The sequence below is a fragment of the Perca fluviatilis genome, chromosome 1 (assembly GCF_010015445.1).
Source record: "Perca fluviatilis chromosome 1, GENO_Pfluv_1.0, whole genome shotgun sequence".
NCBI lineage: Eukaryota > Metazoa > Chordata > Actinopteri > Perciformes > Percidae > Perca > Perca fluviatilis.
The window spans coordinates 13,093,618-13,115,936 of NC_053112.1; the positions used below are offsets into that span (position 1 = coordinate 13,093,618).

The 22,319-nt window shown below is 39.3% G+C and overlaps 2 protein-coding genes across 4 annotated transcripts; both read right to left on the reverse strand.

Moving 5' to 3' along the window:
- Nucleotides 1-5,281: 5,281 nt before the first annotated feature.
- On the reverse strand, nt 5,282-21,525 carry LOC120564587 (contactin-1-like). 3 transcript variants are annotated; one of them, XM_039809720.1, is made up of 10 exons: nt 19,918-21,525; nt 19,307-19,609; nt 18,997-19,230; nt 18,724-18,828; nt 18,259-18,459; nt 16,384-16,710; nt 15,723-16,074; nt 15,570-15,627; nt 7,359-7,549; nt 5,282-6,971 (listed from the first exon to the last, which is right to left on the reverse strand). In XM_039809720.1, the coding sequence occupies exons 1-10, from the start codon at nt 19,967-19,969 to the stop codon at nt 6,935-6,937; spliced, it is 1,860 nt and encodes a 619-aa protein (XP_039665654.1). In that variant the 5' UTR covers nt 19,970-21,525; the 3' UTR covers nt 5,282-6,934. The 3 variants fall into 3 exon arrangements, with proteins under 3 accessions (XP_039665654.1, XP_039665667.1, XP_039665660.1); XM_039809733.1 differs by lacking the exons at nt 5,282-6,971; nt 7,359-7,549 and adding an exon at nt 13,689-15,172 and having other exon boundaries at nt 15,570-15,624; nt 19,918-21,523; XM_039809726.1 differs by lacking the exons at nt 5,282-6,971; nt 7,359-7,549 and adding an exon at nt 13,689-15,172 and having other exon boundaries at nt 19,918-21,522.
- On the reverse strand, nt 10,192-13,333 carry LOC120564607. The gene is made up of 4 exons (XM_039809745.1): nt 13,123-13,333; nt 10,927-11,229; nt 10,617-10,850; nt 10,192-10,448 (listed from the first exon to the last, which is right to left on the reverse strand). The coding sequence occupies exons 1-4, from the start codon at nt 13,172-13,174 to the stop codon at nt 10,216-10,218; spliced, it is 822 nt and encodes a 273-aa protein (XP_039665679.1). The 5' UTR covers nt 13,175-13,333; the 3' UTR covers nt 10,192-10,215.
- Nucleotides 21,526-22,319: the final 794 nt, after the last annotated feature.

Consider the following 22,319-nt stretch of genomic DNA (forward strand, 5'->3'; position numbering starts at 1 on the left):
GAGGAACGTTGAGACAGAACCGCTCCAACACCCACATCAGAAGCATCCACTTCAACCACGAACTGGCATGGCAGAACCAACACAGGAGCAGTGGAAAAACTTTGTTTCAGGTGATTAAATGCCCGTTCAGCTGCTGGAGACCACTGTCAAAAAGTTCACAGTAGCAAATGTGTGAATCAAGGTAGACAATGAAAGCTAACAGAAAAACAACTGACTAAACGTAGCCTACTGAAAAGGCAAGTTATGTGGTATCATGCAACCTTATCACTATTATGGTTGGTTTAGTTTACTATTTGTACATAAACCAGTAAAGAATAGTGTTCATACAGGGGGAATGTATGAGGAAGTGGCATCAACCAAATAAAACTAGAAGTAGCACACAATGACTCAGGCTCCATCCGCTGACACTGTCAGCTAACACTCCCCCCTCCCCCTCTCTTCAGTGTTATGTGACAAATAGAGTCTGAGCGCGTTTTAAATCACATTCTGGGCCCTATTTTAACGATCTGAAACACAAGTATCAAACGTGAAACGCAAGTAGCTTTGTGGGCGGATCTCGGGCGCTGTTGCTATTATACCGGCGGGATAAATGACTTTTGCGCCCGACGCAAATCTAAAATGGGTTGGTCTGAAGTAGCTAGGTGTGGTTTGGGTGTAACGTGCAATAAACCAACCGGAGCGTCATCTCACATTCCCTTTAAGATCAGGTGCACTTGTTCCATGGCGGATTGCTATTATTAAGTGTATGTGCGTTGTGCACACGCTACATTATGGCCAAGCATGCGCCCCTAAAATAGCATCTGAATAATGCGCCACTGACTTTAGACTAGCACCACTGACTTTAGACCAGGTTTTTCCTGGTCAGTGGCGGAATTGTTTTCTGAAACTGCAAAATAGCATCACAGAACGTTTGCGCCGGAACACGCCTCCTCTTTTCGCTGAACCGCCCCCGGGAACGCAAATACATTCCCTAATTTACCGACGTGCGTCTGTGGAGGGAAAGGTCCGCTGTGCGTCGGGGCTAAATAGGAATGACACATGTGTCGGTGTACAAAGGCAATTGCGCTGAGTGCAAGATAGGGCCCTCTGAATGGTTGCGATAAAAACCATAACACTCCTCCACATTCCTCCTTTTTCTTTCTTCTTTTTTTTTTTTTACGCAAGTAGCAACCAAGACACTTTATCAATCGATCAAAGAGACCATGTAGTACCAGTACACAATCTTACATACTGTCACACAGCTTGGATGTTGATGATGATCCAGTTCTGCCTTATGTGTCTGAGACCCACATCTGTACCGTTTCCTTTTCTTCACAACACATTTTCACGCCTTTACTGTCTAATTTATTTATACTGACTTTAAAAATATGTAACCTCACCCATTGATAACTTGCTAACTTACTGTTACAAGCTCTGTCTACTGTAGAAGTGTCTTGAGCGCATATTTAACACTTACTGTGACAACTGGATTAGAAACCAGACTTGAATTTTCAACATACTTGAAAGACAAAGAAACAAAAGACACACAGCTACCTGCACAACCTAAACTAGAGGCTACAAATTATTTCCTATTTTGTTTTGTATTTGGATTAATTACTGAAGTGTATACTTGTATGGGAATGAAATATATTATTGTTTTGAGTTCTGTATGACATTTTGTCTCTTTGTTGTAGCATTTACACTCTTGCTTAAATATTATGGCTCTAATGTAATTGTAAAGCTGGATCTGAATATATTTTATTAATAATTAATTAGTGGGCCCATTAAACATTTCAGAGCACAAGCATAGGACAACTGAGTCAACTATTTAAAGGCACAATCCATAACCGACTTACATTAGATAAATCATAAGTTATGACTATAACTATGGATCTATGAGACCGAACGATGACCACGGTCTTACCTTGAATGATGCAATCCTTCAACCTATCCTTGAGACATGTCAACAAAGTCATGTGACTGACCTTAGGAGGCTTGGCTGGTGTCCATAAGAGCATCCAGGTGGCCACGCCTCTTCCTCTTGCCTGGAACGCCTCAGCCCGTTCTGAGCAACAAGAGATGGTGACGGTCATCGTTCGGTCTCATAGATCCATAGTTATAGTCATAACTTACGATCTATTTCGACCTCACTCAGACCGCCACCACGGTCTTACCTTGGATGACAGAACTTGAAGGCATGTACGCGACACACGAAGCTTCATGCCTGTCCCACTTCGGGTGGAGTTTGAAGGCATTCAGCCATCTCTGCAGCGGCTGAGCCCTGAGAAGGTGGGACCCCACTCACTGTAGACAGCGAGCTAACGGGAATGAACTCAAATCAATTAAAGGTTTTTACTCCTGTAGAGAAAAAACAACCTGAACAAACAGCGCAAGCACTTACACACAGCCCTTACCCAAAACTGCAAGCCACAGTAACTGGCGCTAGTAAAACAAAGACACAAACTGTGCAACAACTTGTGAATGAAATGCAAAAAAGGGAATACACCCCACACAATCTTCAGGGACACAAGGCACCTGCACAAAAGTGACGGATTGACAACAGCAGAGTCCCAAATGTTGCGTCTTAATACACAACATACCTGGTCTCGGATGAAGCGAGTAAAGCAAAGAGGATACCACCTAGATGCTCTTATGGATGGCGGCCAAGCCTCCTAAGGTCAGTCACATGACTTTGTTGACATAATTTTTATTTATTTATACAAATCATTGCAGTCAAATACAACACAAAATACACAGAACAAATAACATACAGCATTACATCAGATACACAACATAGAGGGGTACAGCCACAGTCACAATAGGCCTAGGTGGACAGGCTGGTAGGCAGAGAAAAAAAGAAAGAAAAAAAAAATCTTATTAATAAACCTTTGAGGTCACACACAACTCATATAGAACCAGAGTTCTTACGGCTTTAGTATTTTTTGAGTACTTAATTTAATCAATGTACAATGTGTTGACATGTCTCGAGGATAGGTTGAAGGATTGCATCATTCAAGGTAAGACCGTGGTGACGGTAAGAGTGAGGTCGAAATAGATCCAAAACTTTGTTTTAGATGTTAATGCTGTGCTTGTAGAATAAAAGAAGTAAAATGGCTTATATTTTAGTTGTCAGAAAAGAAAAAGGAAATTATCTTTTAAAATATTACAATACATTGCAAATACATAAATAAAACTGTAGTTGATATGGTCAAATATTTTTACTTTTCATGGTAGTAATGTTACCTTCATAAAAAGGTAGTAAGTAAATCTAATGAGCATTTAATTGTCTCAGTAAAGTTACCTGAACATTGTGCAATGACAATAAAGTTTATTCCAAAAAAAGGCATAAAGAAACCAGCGCTGTATATTAGAGATGTATGCCTGTTTATGGTGAAAATAAGCGATTTATTTCAAGATAGCATATTCGCCCCATAGGGTTACACTGTAGAGTCATCTGACATTGGTATCCAATATGGCGCCCATGATTTGAGTTGGCCACACTCTCAAGGGCGCTAAAAGAAACTAGTGCCCTTTATTTAGAAAAGAAACATCATCACAGAGACCCCTAGCGGCCATTTCAAGAAACCAGCTTTACCAGCTAACGTTAACTCAAGCCTTCTGCTGGATAACAAGTTAGTCTCTGTTGTAACCTAATAACGCATTTTCATGCGAAAAGCATATAACTTAGCGGCTCTTGAAAACAAACCGGGAAAAAAGAATAAACCAATATTTTCGGACGACCATCAATTAACGTTAGCTAGCTAATGCTAATATGGAAAGCTATTATAGGCAACAAAAGCATCAATGCAAACAAACAATTTTCTGTTGGGTGAGTATTTATTAATAAGTCGTGTAGCTAACATAAGGTATGTTACCCAAGTAAGTGTCCACACAGAATAGATTATTTAATGTAACAATTTTTAGAGAAAGCAGTATGTTAGCTAGCGTTAGGTTAGCGTAACGTTAACGTTTCGTGGTTGCTAGCAGGACTGCACAAACCTAACGCTACATGCAACAAAACCAACGGATTTAGCTTGTCAAACCCGTTAATTCCATGTGTTTGGTTGATTCCCTAGCAAATTGATAATAAATACAAGTAGGCCATTGGACACAATAATGTCCATGCAGTGCACGTTTCTCATTTGTAATTAACTAACTTTAAGTATAACACCTACAACTGCACAAAACATGTTTGAAAACAAGTTTTGGTTGTGGTTCTGTCAGAAAGGTGTGCTGACTGCACTGACTCAGTTCATTCAACCGCGGTGAAGATAGTTTAATGTTTGACATTCGTCGGTTTTCGCGGATGTTACCTTCAATAGCTCCAAGATAGTTTAATGTTTGACATTCGTCGGTTTTCGCGGATGTTACCTTCAATAGCTCCGTGTCAATACTTCGATTTCCCCCAGTTTCTGGGTATGTTGGAGAGCTTATTTAGACAGACGTTTCACACTTATTTTTTAACTCAAAATCACCAAAATAATAACGACACTGTTTAGAGCGCAAAGAAATTCATGTCTGTCCAACGCGCCCGTCACAATAGACGTACTTAGGGACCGTCGTAAAATTGCAACCCCACTCATTTTAATCTTCATTAACTTTTTTGTTTTACAACATAGACATCTCAAACCACTTCCATTAAAGAGAGGGAGAGCCATTCAACATTTCACACTTGTGAATTAGTAAAAATAAATAAAGATAAATAAAGATGTAGGCTATAGTTACCAATAACGATGGTAGTTACAACCATTTTCTGATTAATGAATATATTGACATCAAACCACCTGTAATATGTCTCAGACATCCCCTCACAGATTTCATGGCTGTTTGTGAAAAAAAATCCTTTGAAAATACCTTATCAATATCAGTGATCTCTTGGCTATTTAATACAAATTTAAAGGTCCCATGGCATGAAAATTTCATTTTATGAGGTTTTTTGACATTAATATGCATTCCCCCAGCCTGCCTATGGTCCCCCAGTGGCTTGAAATGGTGATAGGTGTAAACCGAGCCCTGAGTATCCTACTCTGCCTTTGAGAAAATGAGAGCTTCGATGAGCCGTTCTGGAATCTTGCTTGTTATGAGGTCATAACAAGCAAGGTTACCTCCCCTTTCTCTGCTTTGCCCGCCCAGAGAATTTGGCCAACCCATGAGAGAGAGACATCATGGCTTTCAAACGAGAAAAGTGGCAGTTGGTCGAGGCCACACCCCCACTCTCCACCTTGCCCCGCCCTCTCTCCTCCTCAATAGCTAGAGACACAAAAATGGCACATCCTAAGGAAAGCTCATTGTGGGACTGGCTCTAGTGCCTGTAATTCTGCACCAAGGCTGAATTTCGGGAAAGAGACTTCAGATATAGTATTAGGGGACCACTAAGGTCTATATAAAAGCATCCAAAGAGCAGCATGTCGTAGGACCTTTAAAGATTATTAATTCAACACATTTGTCATTAATGAATATATTGACATCCAACCAACTGTAATATTTTCCAGACATCGTCTCAAAACTTTCACAGCTTTTAGCAAATCCCTTAGCATCCTCATCAGTGACCAATTGTCTATACAATGCATATTTAAAGGTTATGTATTTAATAGTTTTCTCACCTCTGTATATGTTGACATCAAACCACCTGTAATATTTCTCAGATATCTTCGCACAACTTTCACAGCTGTTAGTTTGTGAAAAAGTCTTTAGCAAATCCCTTAGCATCCTCATCAGTGACCTATTGTATATAAAATGCATATTCAAAGGTTATCAACTTAATGGCTTTCTCATTTATGAATATAACCACATCAAACCACCTGTGATATGTCTCAGACATCTTATCACAACTTTCACAGCTGTTAGTTTGTGAAAAGTATTTAGCAAATCCTGTAGTATCCTCATCAGTGACCTATAGTCTCTAAAATGCATATTTAAAGCTTTTCAATTTAATGGCTTTCTCATTTATGAATATAATCACATCAAACCACCTGTGATATGTCTCAGACATCTTATCACAACTTTCACAGCTGTTAGTTTGTGAAAACGTATTTAGTTAATCACGTAGTATCCTCATCAGTGACCGATTGTCTCTAAAATGCATATTTAAAGGTTATCAATTTAATGGCTTTCTCATTTATGAATATTTTGGCATCAAACCACCTGTAATATGTGTCAGACATCCTTTTACAAATTTCACTGTCAGTTATGCGGATGCTAAGGGATTTGCTAAAGACTTTTTCACAATTTAACAGCTGTGAAAGTTCTGGCAGGATGCCTGAGACATATTACAGGTGGTTTGATGTGATTATATTCATAAATGAGAAAGCCATTAAATAGAAAAGCTTTAAATATACATTTTAGAGACAATAGGTCACTGATGAGGATGCTACGGGATTTGCTAAATACTTTTTCACAAACTAACAGCTGTGAAATTTGTAAGAGGATGTCTGAGACATATTACAGGTGGCTTGATGTGATTATCTTCATAAATGAGCAAGCCATTGAATTGAAAAGCTTTAAATATGCATTTTAGAAACAACAGCCTTGGTCACTGATGAGGATACTACAGGATTTTCTAAAGACTTTTTCACAAACTAACAGCTGTGAAAGTTCTGGGAGGATGTCTGAGACATATCACAGGCGTTTGATGTGATTATATTCATAAATGAGAAAGCCATTGAATTGATAACCTTTAAATATGCATTTTAGAGACAATAGGTCACTGATGAGGATCCCTAAAACAGGCAGTGGGTGACCATCAGCGCTCTCAGGTGTTCCTGAGGTATCATTAGGATGCTGGACGTCTGCCTGCCGATTCACAGTAAGCTGGTGTAGATAAGCTCATCAACTGAAGTCCCTAAATGCAGAATTAAATGCAGAGATAAACAGAACAATCCAAGTTCTGTCACAGAGCCAGGTGGGTTGTTACATTCAGTCTCTTTAAGTTTTTACTTGCTGTGGTGTATACGTTCTAGAGAGCCACTGCCTGTTCTTCACTGTCCGTTAGCCTGGAAGTGAAGAAAATAATGCATTAATGTACTGTGGGTTAAAAATGGCAAAATATTGGAAAATGTATATACTTATAAGGAAAGCAATTTTCTCAGGTGATGTAGTTTGCAATCTGTAACCCAGTTTGTCAACCCTTTGAGCAGAAGTGATGTGTTCAGTGACACTGGGCATAAGTACCCAATGTTTGACCGTCAATCATCCCAACATGGAAATCAATGTAAACTTTAAACAGCACAATGAAAATCTTTTCATTTTTATCATAATAGTACCAGTAGTTTCTTAGATACCAGGTAGCCCATGCTGTAATAAGCTACATTATTCTTACAGTATATCCCTTAAAAAGGCTCTGGCTAAACAGTTGTACAGTAATAGCAAGTGATGCTTACTCATCAATGGTCATGTTGGGTCTGAAGTTGACAACAGCATAGGGGACGTGCTCTTGTTCTTGAGGCGGATGTGGCTGGACTGTGCTGTAGAGAGCGTCTGTGTGGTTCTGAGGGAAGTGGACTCTGCTGTAGTTAAGATCATCTTCTGATGGTTGAGCCGAGATGTCATGATGCAGGGGACCAAGGTTTAGCTGATAAAGAGACAGGTGAAATCATATTTTACATTGCACTGAATATAATGTTTTGGCTGATCTTTCTACCCAAATTAATATAAAATGATTCAACTGGATGGGAGGGTTAGCATAGCAGGTACTCAGTGGCCAGAGTAGCTCTTACAGTTCATCAAACATATGTTTATTAATACAATTTCTAATAAATCTTGTAGAGAAAACCTAATTGTATGGCAGCTTTTACAGACTGTTCAGAGAGCAAACTTCAATCATTATATCAGTAGTGAAAAATGTGACTAGTAGATATCTAGTGTTTTTAAAAAAAAGACTGATTGACCTACCATGGCAGTAGAATAAAAGATTTATGTCCAACATTACAAAATATAAACCTTATGGAACGATGTGTTTCTGAATCACCAGAATAACAGTGTATTAATTAAGTTAAATTATAACCTAATTAGTGAATGGAAGCTGCTGCTCTGACTTGGATGAAAAAAATTATTTGATCTGAGGAGCAGGATAGAAGATGGCAATGTTTTTCTAATGTAGCAAAATCAATTAAATCATTTTCTTTACCTGCTCCAAGTTGTCTGAGGTTTCAGTTCTAGGAGGTTGACTGGAAGTCCTCTTTCTTCTGGTTAGAAGAAATGAGTACATATACAAATGAATAGGTGATGCCAGGTTAGTGTGTGAATAGCATTTCTCTGAAGCAGAGGACAGTGTTGCTCACCTGATCCACCAGAAGGCAGCGAGGGGTATAATAACCAGGAGAGCAGCACAGACGACTACTGCTGCTGCTGCTGCTTGCGTCCATTTTCCCATTTTACTCTGGACAGTAAGGGTCTTTTCATCAGAGCTGATGTTGTGGGGGGTTTTGACAGCACAGGAGTATTTCCCTGCATGCTGACTGCTGACTGGGTCCAGAACCAGGTGTTTGTTTTGCTTCTCTGTCGGGGTCAAAGGTCGACTGTTCAAGTACCAAATGTAGTTTGTGTTGTCAGTCAGAGGACAGCTGGTACTGCAGCTCAGGGTGACTCTCTGGCCCTCTGTCACCACTGCAGAGGGAGTAAACGTCACTCTCAGACCTGAAAGATAATTAGAGCGGTCCCTAAATCCTCAGTTAGTCCTCATACCTAAACAACAAAACACATGTTTTATCTGTGTCTTATAAAACAACCCACTTAAGCAAAAATACTTGTATAAGTGTAAAGTTGGGTCTGGTTAAGCTGATGCAACTAAAACTATGGCACCTTGTTAAAGTTAGAGAAAGATGACCCTATGCTAAAAAGTAACCCGTATTGTCTGTTAGTAGTGGATGGGCCTTTCAGTGTGCTGACTGCTGGTATAACATGGTGTGGAAGGCAATAATTCCAGACAAAAATTATGTATTTCATCTAAAGAGTTACCTGTGACAACCAAACTCACTCCAGGTCTCAATCCTTGGTCATTGCTGTGGAGTCTGAATGTGTATTCTGCTGAGTCATTCTTCGTCAGATTATTGATTGTCAGGATGTGGTGATTCCCAAAGTTGTCGTGATACTTCATACGAGGTACAGAATTAATTGGCTCTTTCACTTCTTTCTTCCCACTCCTCTTTATTTTATACCATAGTTTAGCCTTGTCTTCGTAGTTGGGAGAAGAGTATTCACTTGAAATGTTTACTGAAGAACCTCGTAGAGCACAGAGTCTCCTGCTGACGTAATTCACGATCAAGCAGTTCTCATCCTTAGCACCTGAAAAATATAGATGAAAGATAAGAGGCCGTTTCACTTTAAGTAATGTCAAAAATGACCTTTTAATAATGTTTAAACTAAAATTCCTGTTTGGTAGAATATATCAACTTTGTATACATAAATGTTAGAAATTAGGACCGGCCAGTCTCAAACTTCTAGACTATGCCTCATAAATACTTTTTTTCTGTTAATATTCTAACAGGACCAATCGCACCTAAAAGTTCTTAAACTACTTAAACAGCCATTTTGTTTGTTCTTATTAATGCTTAATATGTTTGTTTGTGTATGTATGCTCCAATCACCAAGGCATATCCACGTAGAGTAACTACTGTGGCAATAAATTCCTTTCTGATTTAATGAATCGCTGTAAGCCAAAAAATAATATAACACTGTTATGATCTATATTTAACTTTATAAAGCACAGTGGTCAGCAGCAGATCCCCAGTAACAGAGATTGAAATACACTTAACAAGATATTTAAATAAACACTACAACCGCAGTCTAACAATGAAGATCAGATTAAATCAACATGACTCAACAAAATCACAACTGCATTATACTGTAATATGTTTGTTATTTTCTCTACATCACAGACCAGAAGTTGGTTCATACTCACAGACTTCAGCAGAAGCGCGAATCCTGTGGCCTTTTACGAAGCGGAGAGAAGGTTTCAGCAGAGGTGTTGGGAACTACAAACTTTGGGTTCTCAACTACAAGTCTGCTCTTATACCATATAAAGGGAGTCAGAGGACAGCTTGTGTTACAGGTCAGTGTGACATGGCCTTCAGCTGCAGGACTCCTTTGAACATGTACTTCTGTTGGGGGATGACAAATGTATTTTTTTTTTAATCAGTTGTTACATAAAATACAGTAATATCAAGAATTATTAAACATAAACTCAAAGCATGATTATTCCAGAAAACTGTGGTTATTGTGCTTGTAACAATATAAAAATCACCAAAGATAAAAGAAGAGATATAATACAAAATAAATCTTCCATTGGGAAATAGATCTCATAGAAACTATGATTTTAAAGGGTTTAGAAGAGGTGGGGTGAGAGTTGTGTTTTTTGGGAACGTAACCTCTGGGATATGTGATGGAGCAGGGCTCTTCCTCTGATGTCGTCTTATAAGAACACATTCTCCCTTTAGCATAGGTCACGCTGAAGCAGGTCGACGTGACAGAATCTGGACAAAATTAATGGTTTTTGTTTTTGGAAAATGTTGTAGTCATTGTATATCAGAAGCTTTAGGATTTATGGTTCCAGTGTGTGAATAATAGAATTATTCTTGAAAGCATAACATATGTAGCCAGGTGTCTCATCATATAATAAGGAGCTAAATGCTGTCACTCACCCACTGAGACTTGAGGGGCTCTGAGATCCTCGTAGCCTTTGATAGCACAGGAGTATGTGACTGCTTCCTCACTGCTGACCAGCTGTTGGTACCAGGGAGACCAGTCCTGATAGAGGAACTCTCTGTTCTTGTACCAGATGTAGACTGCAGGGTTTTCAGTCAGAGGACAGCTGGTGCTACACATCAGTGTCACTGTCTGTCCCTCTGTGGCAGGAATCACCTTTACCTGCAGGTCTGAGATTATGTATACAAAAAGATTTAATATAATAATGTCATTCTTTAAGTAATAAATAACTGGCAGCCACTGTACCTGAAACCTGGAGCTCAGTTTTGTTGTTCCAGCAGAGTTCTGGGTCGTCAGTAGTCTCTCTGCAGCAGTAATCTTTTGCATCGCTCTCTCTCAGATCTTTGATTGTTAGAGTGAAGTTACTCTCTGCAGACATGTTGTACGTCACACGATTTTCATCTGGAGAGAGCTCCGTCTGAACAGCTTTAGATCGTTCCTGGTGTACAGTGTACCACTTCATGGTTGTAGTGGGACGTTGAGCTGAGCAGGGCAGATCCACTGATGAACCTTTTAAAGCACAGATGCTGTTTGCTCGTCCATGAACTCCTTTAACAGAAGATTTTATGAGCAAACATCTGGACAGACGTTCTCTGCACTAATTGGTCAATGATACTAAGATCAAAAACTCTCTTTCATTATTAATATAATGTAGCAGCAGAATAGGTAAAGATATTGATAGCTACTATTCAATAATTTTATTTTAATTAATATATAATTGTAATACTATACTTTGTCTACAAATGAACACCCACTGTACACTACAAACATTTCATCTCTTTCTTTTTTTTCTCTCTTTATTTTTTTTACAGTTCACACAGTTAATTAGTGTTATATTAGCCTAGAAATCTAGACGCACCCTAGTGGCAGCAAATTTATTTTGCAGCCAGGGTCAGTCTAGGCACTCTCCATTGACTTGCGAGCTGGAAAAACCAAATTTTGGTCAGGCCAATCACATCGTGTATAGAGTCGGTGGGCGGGGCTTATGGCTGCTGCTGCTGGGAACAGCGGTCTTCTGGAAGATTTGGAGTTCAGCTTTTCTTTGAGGAAAGAATAAAGAACGGCACTGAAGTCATTCTTAAAAAATGAAGATGTGTTCGGAGTTTTGCCGACCGGATACGGCAAAAGTTTAATCTATCAACTAGCTTCGCTACCTTCTTCGTTGCTCTGCCTGGTTGTAGCGCTATCCTATTGCGTGCAGAGGGAATTTGAAAGACATCCGTTTATCCCGCCCCTCGGATTGAGCTCCGTTAATGGTGAGTTCCCAGACCCAACATCTTAATGTGGGTCTCAACAAGGTGCTGGAAGCATTCTTTAGAAATGTTGGCCCATATTGAGAGGATAGCATCTTGCAGTTGAAGGAGATTTGTGGGATGCACATCCAGGGCACGAAGCTCCCGTTCCACCACATCCCAAAGATGTTCTATTGGGTTGAGATCTGGTGACTGTGGGGGCCATTTTAGTACAGTGAACTCATTGTCATGTTCAAGAAACCAATTTGAAATGATTCGAGTTTTGTGACGCATTATCCTGCTGGAAGTAGCCATCAGAGGATGGCTACATGGTGGTCATAAAGGATGGACATGGTCAGAAACAATGCTCAGGTAGGCTGTGGCATTTAAACGATGCCCAATTGGTACTAAGGGGCCTAAAGTGTGCCAAGAAAACATTCCCCACACCATTACACCACCACCAGCAGCCTTCACAGTGGTAACAAGGCATGACGGATCCATGTTCTCATTCTGTTTACGCCAAATTCTGACTCTACCATCGGAATGTCTCAACAGAAATCGAGACTCATCAGACCAGGCAACATTTTTACAGTCTTCAACTGTCCAATTTTGGTGTGCTCCTGCAAATTATAGCCTCATTTTCCTATTTATAGTGGAGATGAGTGGTACCCGGTGGGGTCTTCTGCTGGTGTAGCCCATCTTCCTCAAGGTTGTGCGTGTTGTGGCTTCACAAATGCCTTGCTGCATACCTCAGTTCTAACGAGTGGTTATTTGAGTCAAAGTTGATCTTCTATCAGCTGGAATCAGTCGGCCCATTCTCCTCTGACCTCTAGCATCAACAAGGCATTTTCGCCCACAGGACTGCCACATACTCGATCTTTTTTCCTTTTTCAGACCATTCTTTGTAATCCCTAGAAATGGTTGTGGGTGAGAATCCCAGTAACTGAGCAGATTGGGAAATACTCAAACCAAGCCGTCTGGCACCAACAACCATGCCACGCTAAAAGTTGCTTATATCACCTTTCGTTCCCATTCTGACATTCAGTTTGGAGTTCAGGAGATTGTCTAGACCTGAACGACACCCCTAAATGCATTGAAGCAGCTGCCATGTGATTGGTTGATTAGATAATTGCATTAACGAGAAATCTTACAGGTGTTCCTAATAATCCTTTAGATGAGTGTATAATAACGGATGAAAAGCAATTCATACCTGAGATGTACAGGATCAAACCCATAAACACACATCCAGCTTCTGCCAACATGGCTGTTGTAGTCTTCAGCTTCTAATCAGAAAGGTGGTTGTATAATTGAATGACCTTATTACATCTGTCTCTATGAAAACTTGTGAAACGTTAAACAATATAAACAACTGGTCAAAATCAACAGCAGTCTCCTCACAGAGACAGAATGGACTGTTGTTCAGTGTGTAGACGGCTAGCAGAAAAACCACATGCAGCTCTGACACCAAACTATCACTTCCTTCCTCATTATTAATCTTAGTAAGAAGAGCCCTCTAGTGAAGAATCTATGTGCAGTTTATAGTGCAGTAGTTATTTGACATCATATTTTGTCATTGAAAACTTTGAATTTAACTTCATGGTGTCGCAATGTTTCTCACTGTGATTTTAATGACAATTATTATTATTTGTTTTCAGTTTTAACATAATGTATTGGCTTTTCATGCGACATGTAGCAGTGTTAACTGATCGGAGATATGTAGCAGTTGGGGTTGGTTTGTTTTGGAAAAAAAGTTCAATGAAGACCAAGCTTCAAACGTAATATCTAGTATGTTTTAATACACTTTAGATAATGCAGGGTAGAACATGTTACAAAAACCTTTTTTACAGTTATAAATAAAATCAAAAGCAATACAACATACCAGAAAACAAAAACGCTTCAATGAGCTTACCTGACAAAGCCACGTTACATTTGGCAGTGCCATTACTCAATCTATTTACGACCTCATTTCAAGTTATCTGTACAATAGAGCAGGTGTGGTCAGTCTGTTCAATCAGCCCCTGAGAAGTAACTTAACCTGACACTAACATTGCTTTAAAACGGTGATGATTCAGCATTGACAGTACCAATGAATACAATCTGCTGCTTTTCACCTTTACAACATGGAATTATTAGCTTCCTGTATATGAGTTTTAAATCTTCCAACTGTCCGTCAACAATCCACAACAGATCTAAAATCCAGTAGGTGTTATGGAACACAGGATGGTCCTTATGCTTCTCTTCCAAAATCATTTCATTTAAAAGTTCACACAAAGTGAGAAATCCTGTCATAACGTGGTCTGAATACAGCTTTCTGGACACCAGCTGCTCTCCGTGGATGATGCAGTGAAAAGTCCAAAACTGAAAAGTTGTTGCTGTGTAGAAGCAGAGTATGTATTCTGGCTCAACTTCCTACTACCAAGGTGTATGGAGAAGAGAAAAAAGTCTGAAGAGGTCAAAACTCTGGCAACTTGTTTAGTGAAGAGATCAACTTAGCCTGAAACCATTCGACAATATACCAAAGCCATTTATGTGTAAATACCCCATTGGCAGATATGTATGTAGATATAGATATATTTTCATATTTCCTTATTTAAATGTTCTTTGTAATGCATGTTGTATGATGACCCTGATAAAGGCCCCAAGCGAAAACCCATCGGTCTAACTAAAGATATTCTTCAGTACTACTAGTGTTGCTGGTGTTTTGACCTCTCCAAGTTTGTGTCATGTTGTGTTTTGTAGAGAAAAACAGTGATGGTGTCACTGAGGCCACTTTTTACATTTTTTCTTTGTTGTGCAGATTTTTAGCACATGCACTGTTCCGTGCTAGCTGAGTGGTCACTGCTTCTTCAGAAACACTCTGCCTTTTTTTCTGACAGATGTTTCAAAGTGATTAGCTTTTGCTCGGGAGGCTCAGTACTTTTAAGGAACTCCTGGTCCACATTAGCATGGAGTGAAGTGAAATGGAGGGCGGAAAAAAGCCTTGAAATGCTGGTTGTTGAAAATATTACCACTGATCAAGATGAGTAAGGCCACTAAGTAGATCCCGAATCAGTTGTAATAGTAAGAGATGCTCACTGGGGGTCGTGCTGGTCTAGTTGAGAGTAACAAGCCACATGCTCCTGTCAATTGGGCTGATTTGGTTCAATGGTGGAGTAAAGAGGTTCTGCCTGGTTCTTAGAGAAGTGGAGTCTTCTATAGTGAAGCTCTTCCTGCTCTGCTGGTCGAGCTAAGCTGTTTTCATACACAGGATCAGGGTTTAGCTGATGAGGAGACAAGACAAACAATATTAGTTTGATATTAGTATCGTGGTACAGGCAGCTTTTACAGACAGTTCAGAGAGCAAACTTCAATCATTATATCAATATTGAAAAATGTGACTAGTAGATATCTAGTGTTTTAAAAAAGACTGATTGACCTACCATGGCAGTAGAATAAAAGATTTAGGTCCAACATTACAAAATATAAACCTTATGGAACAATCTGTTTCTGAGTCACCAGAATAACAGTGTTTTAATAAAGTGAAATCATAACCTAATTAGTGAGTTGAAGCTGCAGCTCTGACTTGGATGAAAAAAATAATTTGATCTGAAGAGAAGCAGGATGGAAGATGGCAATGTTTTTCTAATGAGGCAAAATTGTTTAAATCATCTTGTTTACCTGCTCCAAGTTGTCTGAGGTTTCAGTTCTAGGAGGCTGACTGGAAGTCCTCTTTCTTCTGGTTAGAAGAAATGAGTACATATACAAATGAATAGGTGATACCAGGTTAGTGTGTGAATATCATTGCTCTGATCAGAGGACAGTGTCGCTCACCTGATCCACCAGAAGGCAGCGAGGGGTATAATAACCAGGAGAGCAGCACAGATGATTACTGCTGCTGCTGCTTGTGTCCATTTCCCCATTTTACTCTGGACAGTAAGGGTCTTTTCATCAGAGCTGATGTTGTGGGGGGTTTCGATGGCACAGGAGTATTTTCCTGCATGCTGACTGCTGACTGGGTCCAGAACCAGGTGTTTGTTTTGCTTCTCTGTCGGGGTCAAAGGTCGACTGTTCAAGTACCAAATGTAGTTTGTGTTGTCAGTCAGAGGACAGCTGGTACTGCAGCTCAGGGTGACTCTCTGGCCCTCTGTCACCACTGCAGAGGGAGTAAACGTCACTCTCAGACCTGAAAGATAATTAGAGCGGTCACTAAGTCCTCATACCTAAACAACAAAACACATTTGGTCTGTGTCTTATAAAACAACCCACTTAAGCAAAAATACTTGTATAAGTGTAAAGTTGGGTCTGGTTAAGCTGATGCAACTAAAACTATGGCACCTTGTTAAAGTTAGAGAAAGATGACCCTAATGCTAAAAAGTAACCCGTATTGTCTGTTAGTAGTGGATGGGCCTTTCAGTGTGCTGACTGCTGGTATAACATGGTGTGGAAGGCAATAATTCCAGACAAAAATGATGTATTTCATCTAAAGAGTTACCTGTGACAACCAAACTCACTCCAGGTCTCAATCCTTGGTCATAGCTGTGGAGTCTGAATGTGTATTCTGCTGAGTCATTCTTCGTCAGATTACTGATTGTCAGGATGTGGTGATTCCTAAAGTTGTCTTGATACTTCATACGAGGTACAGAATTAATTGACTCTTTCACTTCTTTCTTCCCACTCCTCTTTATTTTATACCATAGTTTAGACTTGGGGTGGTCGTTGGGAGAAGAGTATTCACTTGAAATGTTCACTGAAGAACCTCGTAGAGCACAGATTCTCCTGATGACGTAATTCATGATCAAGCAGTTCTCATCCTTAACACCTGAAAAATATAGATGAAAGATAAGAGGCCGTTTCACTTTAAGTAAAGTCAAAAATTACCTTTAATAATGTTTAAACTAAAATTCCTGTTTGGTAGAATATATCAACTTTGTATACATAAATGTTAGAAATTAGGACCTGCCAGTCTCAAACTTCTAGACTATGCCTCATAAATACTTTTTTTCTGTTAATATTCTAACAGGACCAATCGCACCTAAAAGTTCTTAAACTACTTAAACAGCCATTTTGTTTGTTCTTATTAATGCTTAAAGTGATGGTTCGGAGTAATTTCACCCTAGGGTCCTTTGCACCATGACCTCGAGCCAAACACCCCCCCAGAAGCTTTTTTCACCTGGGTCTAACATTGGGAGAGTTAGCGTAGAGTAGCGTTAGCCGCTGAATAGCTTAAGCAGAGGCTAATGGATCCGAAGTGTCTCTTAACATTACCCCACTAATAATGCCCGAAATGATACCAAAGGTCTACACTAGTATATATAGGTTATGCACTCATAAAACGATGGATTGTAAAGTTTGTAAGTACACCAGAAGGTTATGTAAATAACACTTGCCTGCTGGCTTCTGCTCTCTGCTGTTGTTGTTGCTGTAAGACGAGTGCTTAGGGACATCTACAAATTACAACACCGAAAAGAGATGCAACAAAAATATTTTTTAATTTAACTTATTTTTTAAAGTAAGTGCTGTAGTATAACTAGCAGGAGACAAGTAATAATTGAGGTAAGTTTGGAGACATTACCTTATTTAATCATTAAATTAATAAATATTTTTGTTGCATCTCTTTTCGGTGTTGTAATTTGTAGATGTCCCTAAGCACTCTTACTGCCCGGTAGTAACAACAGCAGCAGCAGCAGAGAGCAGAAGCCAGCAGGCAAGTGTTATTTACATAAACTTCTGGTGTACTTACAAATTTTACAATCCATAGTTTTATGAGTGCATAACCTATATATACTAGTGTAGACCTTTGGTATCATTTCGGGCATTATTAGTGGGGTTATGTTAAGAGACACTTCGGATCCATTAGCCTCTGCGCTAAGCTATTCAGCGAAAAGAACGCTTGCTACGCTTAACACGCTCCCAATGTTCGACCAAGTAAGCTTCTGAAAAGTGGTTTGGCTCGAGATCATGGTGCAAAGGACCCTAGGGTGAAATTACTCCGAACCATCACTTTAATATGTTTGTTTGGGTATGTATGCACCAATATGTAAGGCATATTCCACGTAAAGTAACTACTGTGGCAATAAATTCCTTTCTGATTTAATGAATCGCTGTAAGCCAAAAAAAAATGTAACACTATTATGATCTGTATTTAACTTTATAAAGCACAGTGGTCAGCAGCAGATCCCCAGTAACAGAGATTGAAATACACTTAACAAGATATTTAAATAAACACTACAACCGCAGTCTAACAATGAAGATCAGATTAAATCAACATGACTCTACAAAATCAAACATGATTTCTGACAACTGCATTATACTGTAATATGTTTGTTATTTTTTCTATATCACAGACCAGAAGTTGGTTCATACTCACAGACTTCAGCAGAGCGCAGATCCTCGCGGCCTTTTACAGCGCAGGAGAAGCTTTCAGCAGAGGTGTTGGGAACTACAAACTTTGGTTTCTCAACTACAAGTCTGCTCTTATACCATATAAAGGGAGTCAGAGGACAGCTTGTGTTACAGGTCAGTGTGACATGGCCCGGTGGAGCTTCAGGACTCCTTTGAACATGTACTTCTGTTGGGGGATGACAAATGTATTTTTTTTATCAGGTGTTACATAAAATACAGTAATATCATGAATTATTAAACATAAACTCAAAGCATGATTAATCCAGAAAACTGTGGTTATTGTGCTTGTAACAATATAAAAATCACCAAAGATAAAAGAAGAGATATAATACAAAATAAATCTTCCATTGGGAAATAGATCTCATAGAAACTATGATTTTAAAGGGTTTAGAAGAGGTGGGGTGAGAGTTGTGTTTTTTGGGAACGTAACCTCTGGGATATGTGATGGAGCAGGGCTCTTCCTCTGATGTCGTCTTATAAGAACACATTCTCCCTTTAGCATAGGTCACGCTGAAGCAGGTCGACGTGACAGAATCTGGACAAAATTAATGGTTTTTGTTTTTGGAAAATGTTGTAGTCATTGTATATCAGAAGCTTTAGGATTTATGGTTCCAGTGTGTGAATAATAGAATTATTCTTGAAAGCATAACATATGTAGCCAGGTGTCTCATCATATAATAAGGAGCTAAATGCTGTCACTCACCCACTGAGACTTGAGGGGCTCTGAGATCCTCGTAGCCTTTGATAGCACAGGAGTATGTGACTGCTTCCTCACTGCTGACCAGCTGTTGGTACCAGGGAGACCAGTCCTGATAGAGGAACTCTCTGTTCTTGTACCAGATGTAGACTGCAGGGTTTTCAGTCAGAGGACAGCTGGTGCTACACATCAGTGTCACTGTCTGTCCCTCTGTGGCAGGAATCACCTTTACCTGCAGGTCTGAGATTATGTATACAAAAAGATTTAATATAATAATGTCATTCTTTAAGTAATAAATAACTAGCAGCCACTGTACCTGAAACATGGAGCTCAGTTTTGTTGTTCCAGCAGAGTTCTGGGTCGTCAGTAGTCTCTCTGCAGCAGTAATCATTTGCATCGCTCTCTCTCAGATCTTTGATTGTTAGAGTGAAGTTACTCTCTGCAGACATGTTGTACGTCACACGATTTTCATCTGTAGAGAGTTCCGTCTGAACAGGTTTAGATCGTTCCTGGTGTACAGTGTACCACTTCATGGTTGTAGTGGGACGATGAGCTGAGCAGGGCAGATCCACTGATGAACCTTTTAAAGCACAGATGCTGTTTGCTCGTCCATGAACTCCTTTAACAGAAGATTTTATGAGCAAACATCTGGACAGACGTTCTTCTCTGCACTAATTGGTCAATGATACTAAGATCAAAAACTCAAAGGATCATAATAATATAATGTAGCAGCAGCATAGGTAAAGATATTGATAGCTACCATTCAATAATTTTATTTTAATTAATATATAATTTAATACTATAATTTGTCTACAAATGAACACCCACTGTACATTACAAACATTTCATCTCTTTCTTTTTTTTTTTTTTTTACAGTTCACACAGTTAATTAGTGTTATATAATAACGGATGAAAAGCAATTCATACCTGAGATGTACAGGATCAAACCCATAAACACACATCCAGCTTCTGCCAACATGGCTGTTGTAGTCTTCAGCTTCTAATCAGAAAGGTGGTTGTATAATTTAATGACCTTATTACATCTGTGTCTATGAAAACTTGTGAAACGTTAAACAATATAAACAACATAATATTGAGATTAAATTCATCATTAAGGCTTTTTGGCGATAGCGTCTGTAAAGTGAATATCCAATATGCCTCGCGTCTTTTTACTAGCAAGTCGTGGTTGCCCCCCCCTTTTTGGAAGACTGACTTGTTCAATACCACAAAAGCGCAATGATGAGATGTAATGATCATTGAAGTGTATTGCGGCCGGGTAATCCCGGTCGTTTCTGCGAATAGAGCTCTTATGTTCGCTAATGCGTTGTTTTAACTGCCTTATGGTCTTACCTACATACACCAGATCACATGGACACGTTAAAATGTACACTACATGAGTGATGACACTCTTAATTGGAAAAATCTTGTTATTGTGAGGATGGCGGAAGTTCTGTGTCTTATAGGTGTTGTTGCACTGTGCGCATCCTCCACAACGGTAGTTGCCAGTAGCCTAGGTAACGGGTTTAATAATCTTTGCAAAGCTCTCCTTGGCTTGTATCTCGCAAAGTCAGCGTGAACTAGAAGATTTCGGAGATTCTTCTTACGTTTGTATACAAAGAGCGGCAAGCCGTTCACAACATGTGAGAGTTTAGGATCCGATTTTAGAATGTGCCAATATTTTTTTTAAATAGGGCGTATGGTATGTGAGAGAGGAGAGTAAGTAGTGATACAGGTGACAGAAAATCACTTCTTTTTTTTTTGCTTTTCTTTAGCAAGTCTGACCGAGGTTTATTCAGGGCTGTTTTGTAAGATTTGTCAACCCATTCCATTGGATAACCTCGCTGTACAAATCTGTCTTTCATGTCATTTGCTTTTTCCATATAATCCTCAGTGGTCTCATATTCTTTGGAGTCTAAAGAACTGGCTTTTAGGTAGACCTCTTTTTAGTGGGGTGAAAACTACTCGCCAAAAGAAGAGTGTTTTTATCAGTCTCTTTTCAATAAAATGTAGTAGACCAATTCTTTTTAAAAACCCACATGTCCAGAAAATGAACCCTCTCCTGGCTATAGTCTACTGTGAACTTCAAATTGTCATCAAAACTGTTCAGTAAGACAATAAATCCAAGTAGTTCATCGATAGTGCCTTGATACATCATCAATGTATCTGTACCATTTCCAAATTCTGGACAGATGTGTGGTTTTTTCGACATTCATGACAAAGTTTTTTTCGAAGTAACCCACAAACAAATTTGCATAATTAGGAGCACAAATAGACCCCATGCTTGTACCAGACTCCTGTAAATAAAAGTTTCCATTAAACATGAAATAGTTTTTCAGTCAAGGATTTATGCAAGTTTGGAAGTGTATAAAAGACGTAAAGGGCGTATTGGGTGCTGGCAATAAAGGAATTCAAACTGAGCTTTAGATATCCAATTATTTTCTCTAGCTCTTTCCAGGTAATTCCACACTTCCTTTTGATAAGTATAATACTGCGTTCATGCCACCTCGGAATAATAGGGACCGCTCCCGTTGTTTTTCCGACTGGCAGCGTTCACATGGTCGGGATGTGTGTTTTTCTTCTTCTCTTATATTGGCGTTTGGCGTAACAACTTGTTGCATGACTGCCACCAACGGTTGGCCGTAGCCTAGAGCATCAGGTGTGTGAAAACACGGAGGCCACAATAACAAAAGATTTTCTGCTGTTTTCTTATGCGAGCATCCAAACAGCACATCGCCAGGTGTTTGTTTGTGTTATCTGCAGGACAACCAACGGGAAAAGACACGGATAATGTGTTGTTTTTTATACATAGGCCATATTTATGAATAATTTTAAACATATTATGTCTTTGTATGTTTCTTGGCAGAGGCATTTGTCCACAATAAACAGTTTATTATCATTGAAATATGTTCAGCGAACCAAAGTCGCCTAACATCAAACGTCAGTTGTCAACAACGCGTCACCAACTGGGGAACTCGGTTAGCAAAATCCAGCCCGAGTTTCCCACCTCTGATTCCCAGAGGAAGTTGCGAGAATGGTGACGTTTTCACTCGGAATTTTTTTTTTTCGATGTCCAGGAACGCACGGTTAGTCGGGTCCGATTTTAGTTACTTATAAAATTTGTTATTGGAAAGCTGTGTAAGAATTTCTGCCTCATATTTCGCTATATCCTGAACACAAATACCCCCACCCTTATCAGCTGGCTTGATTGCCACTTCTTTATCGTTGATAAGTTCCATTAATGTCCTCTTTTCATTAACTGTTATGTTATTTAGAAAGTGAAAGGGCTGTTCAATCTTGCTAAAAATGTCTTGCTCGACAAGCCTACAAAA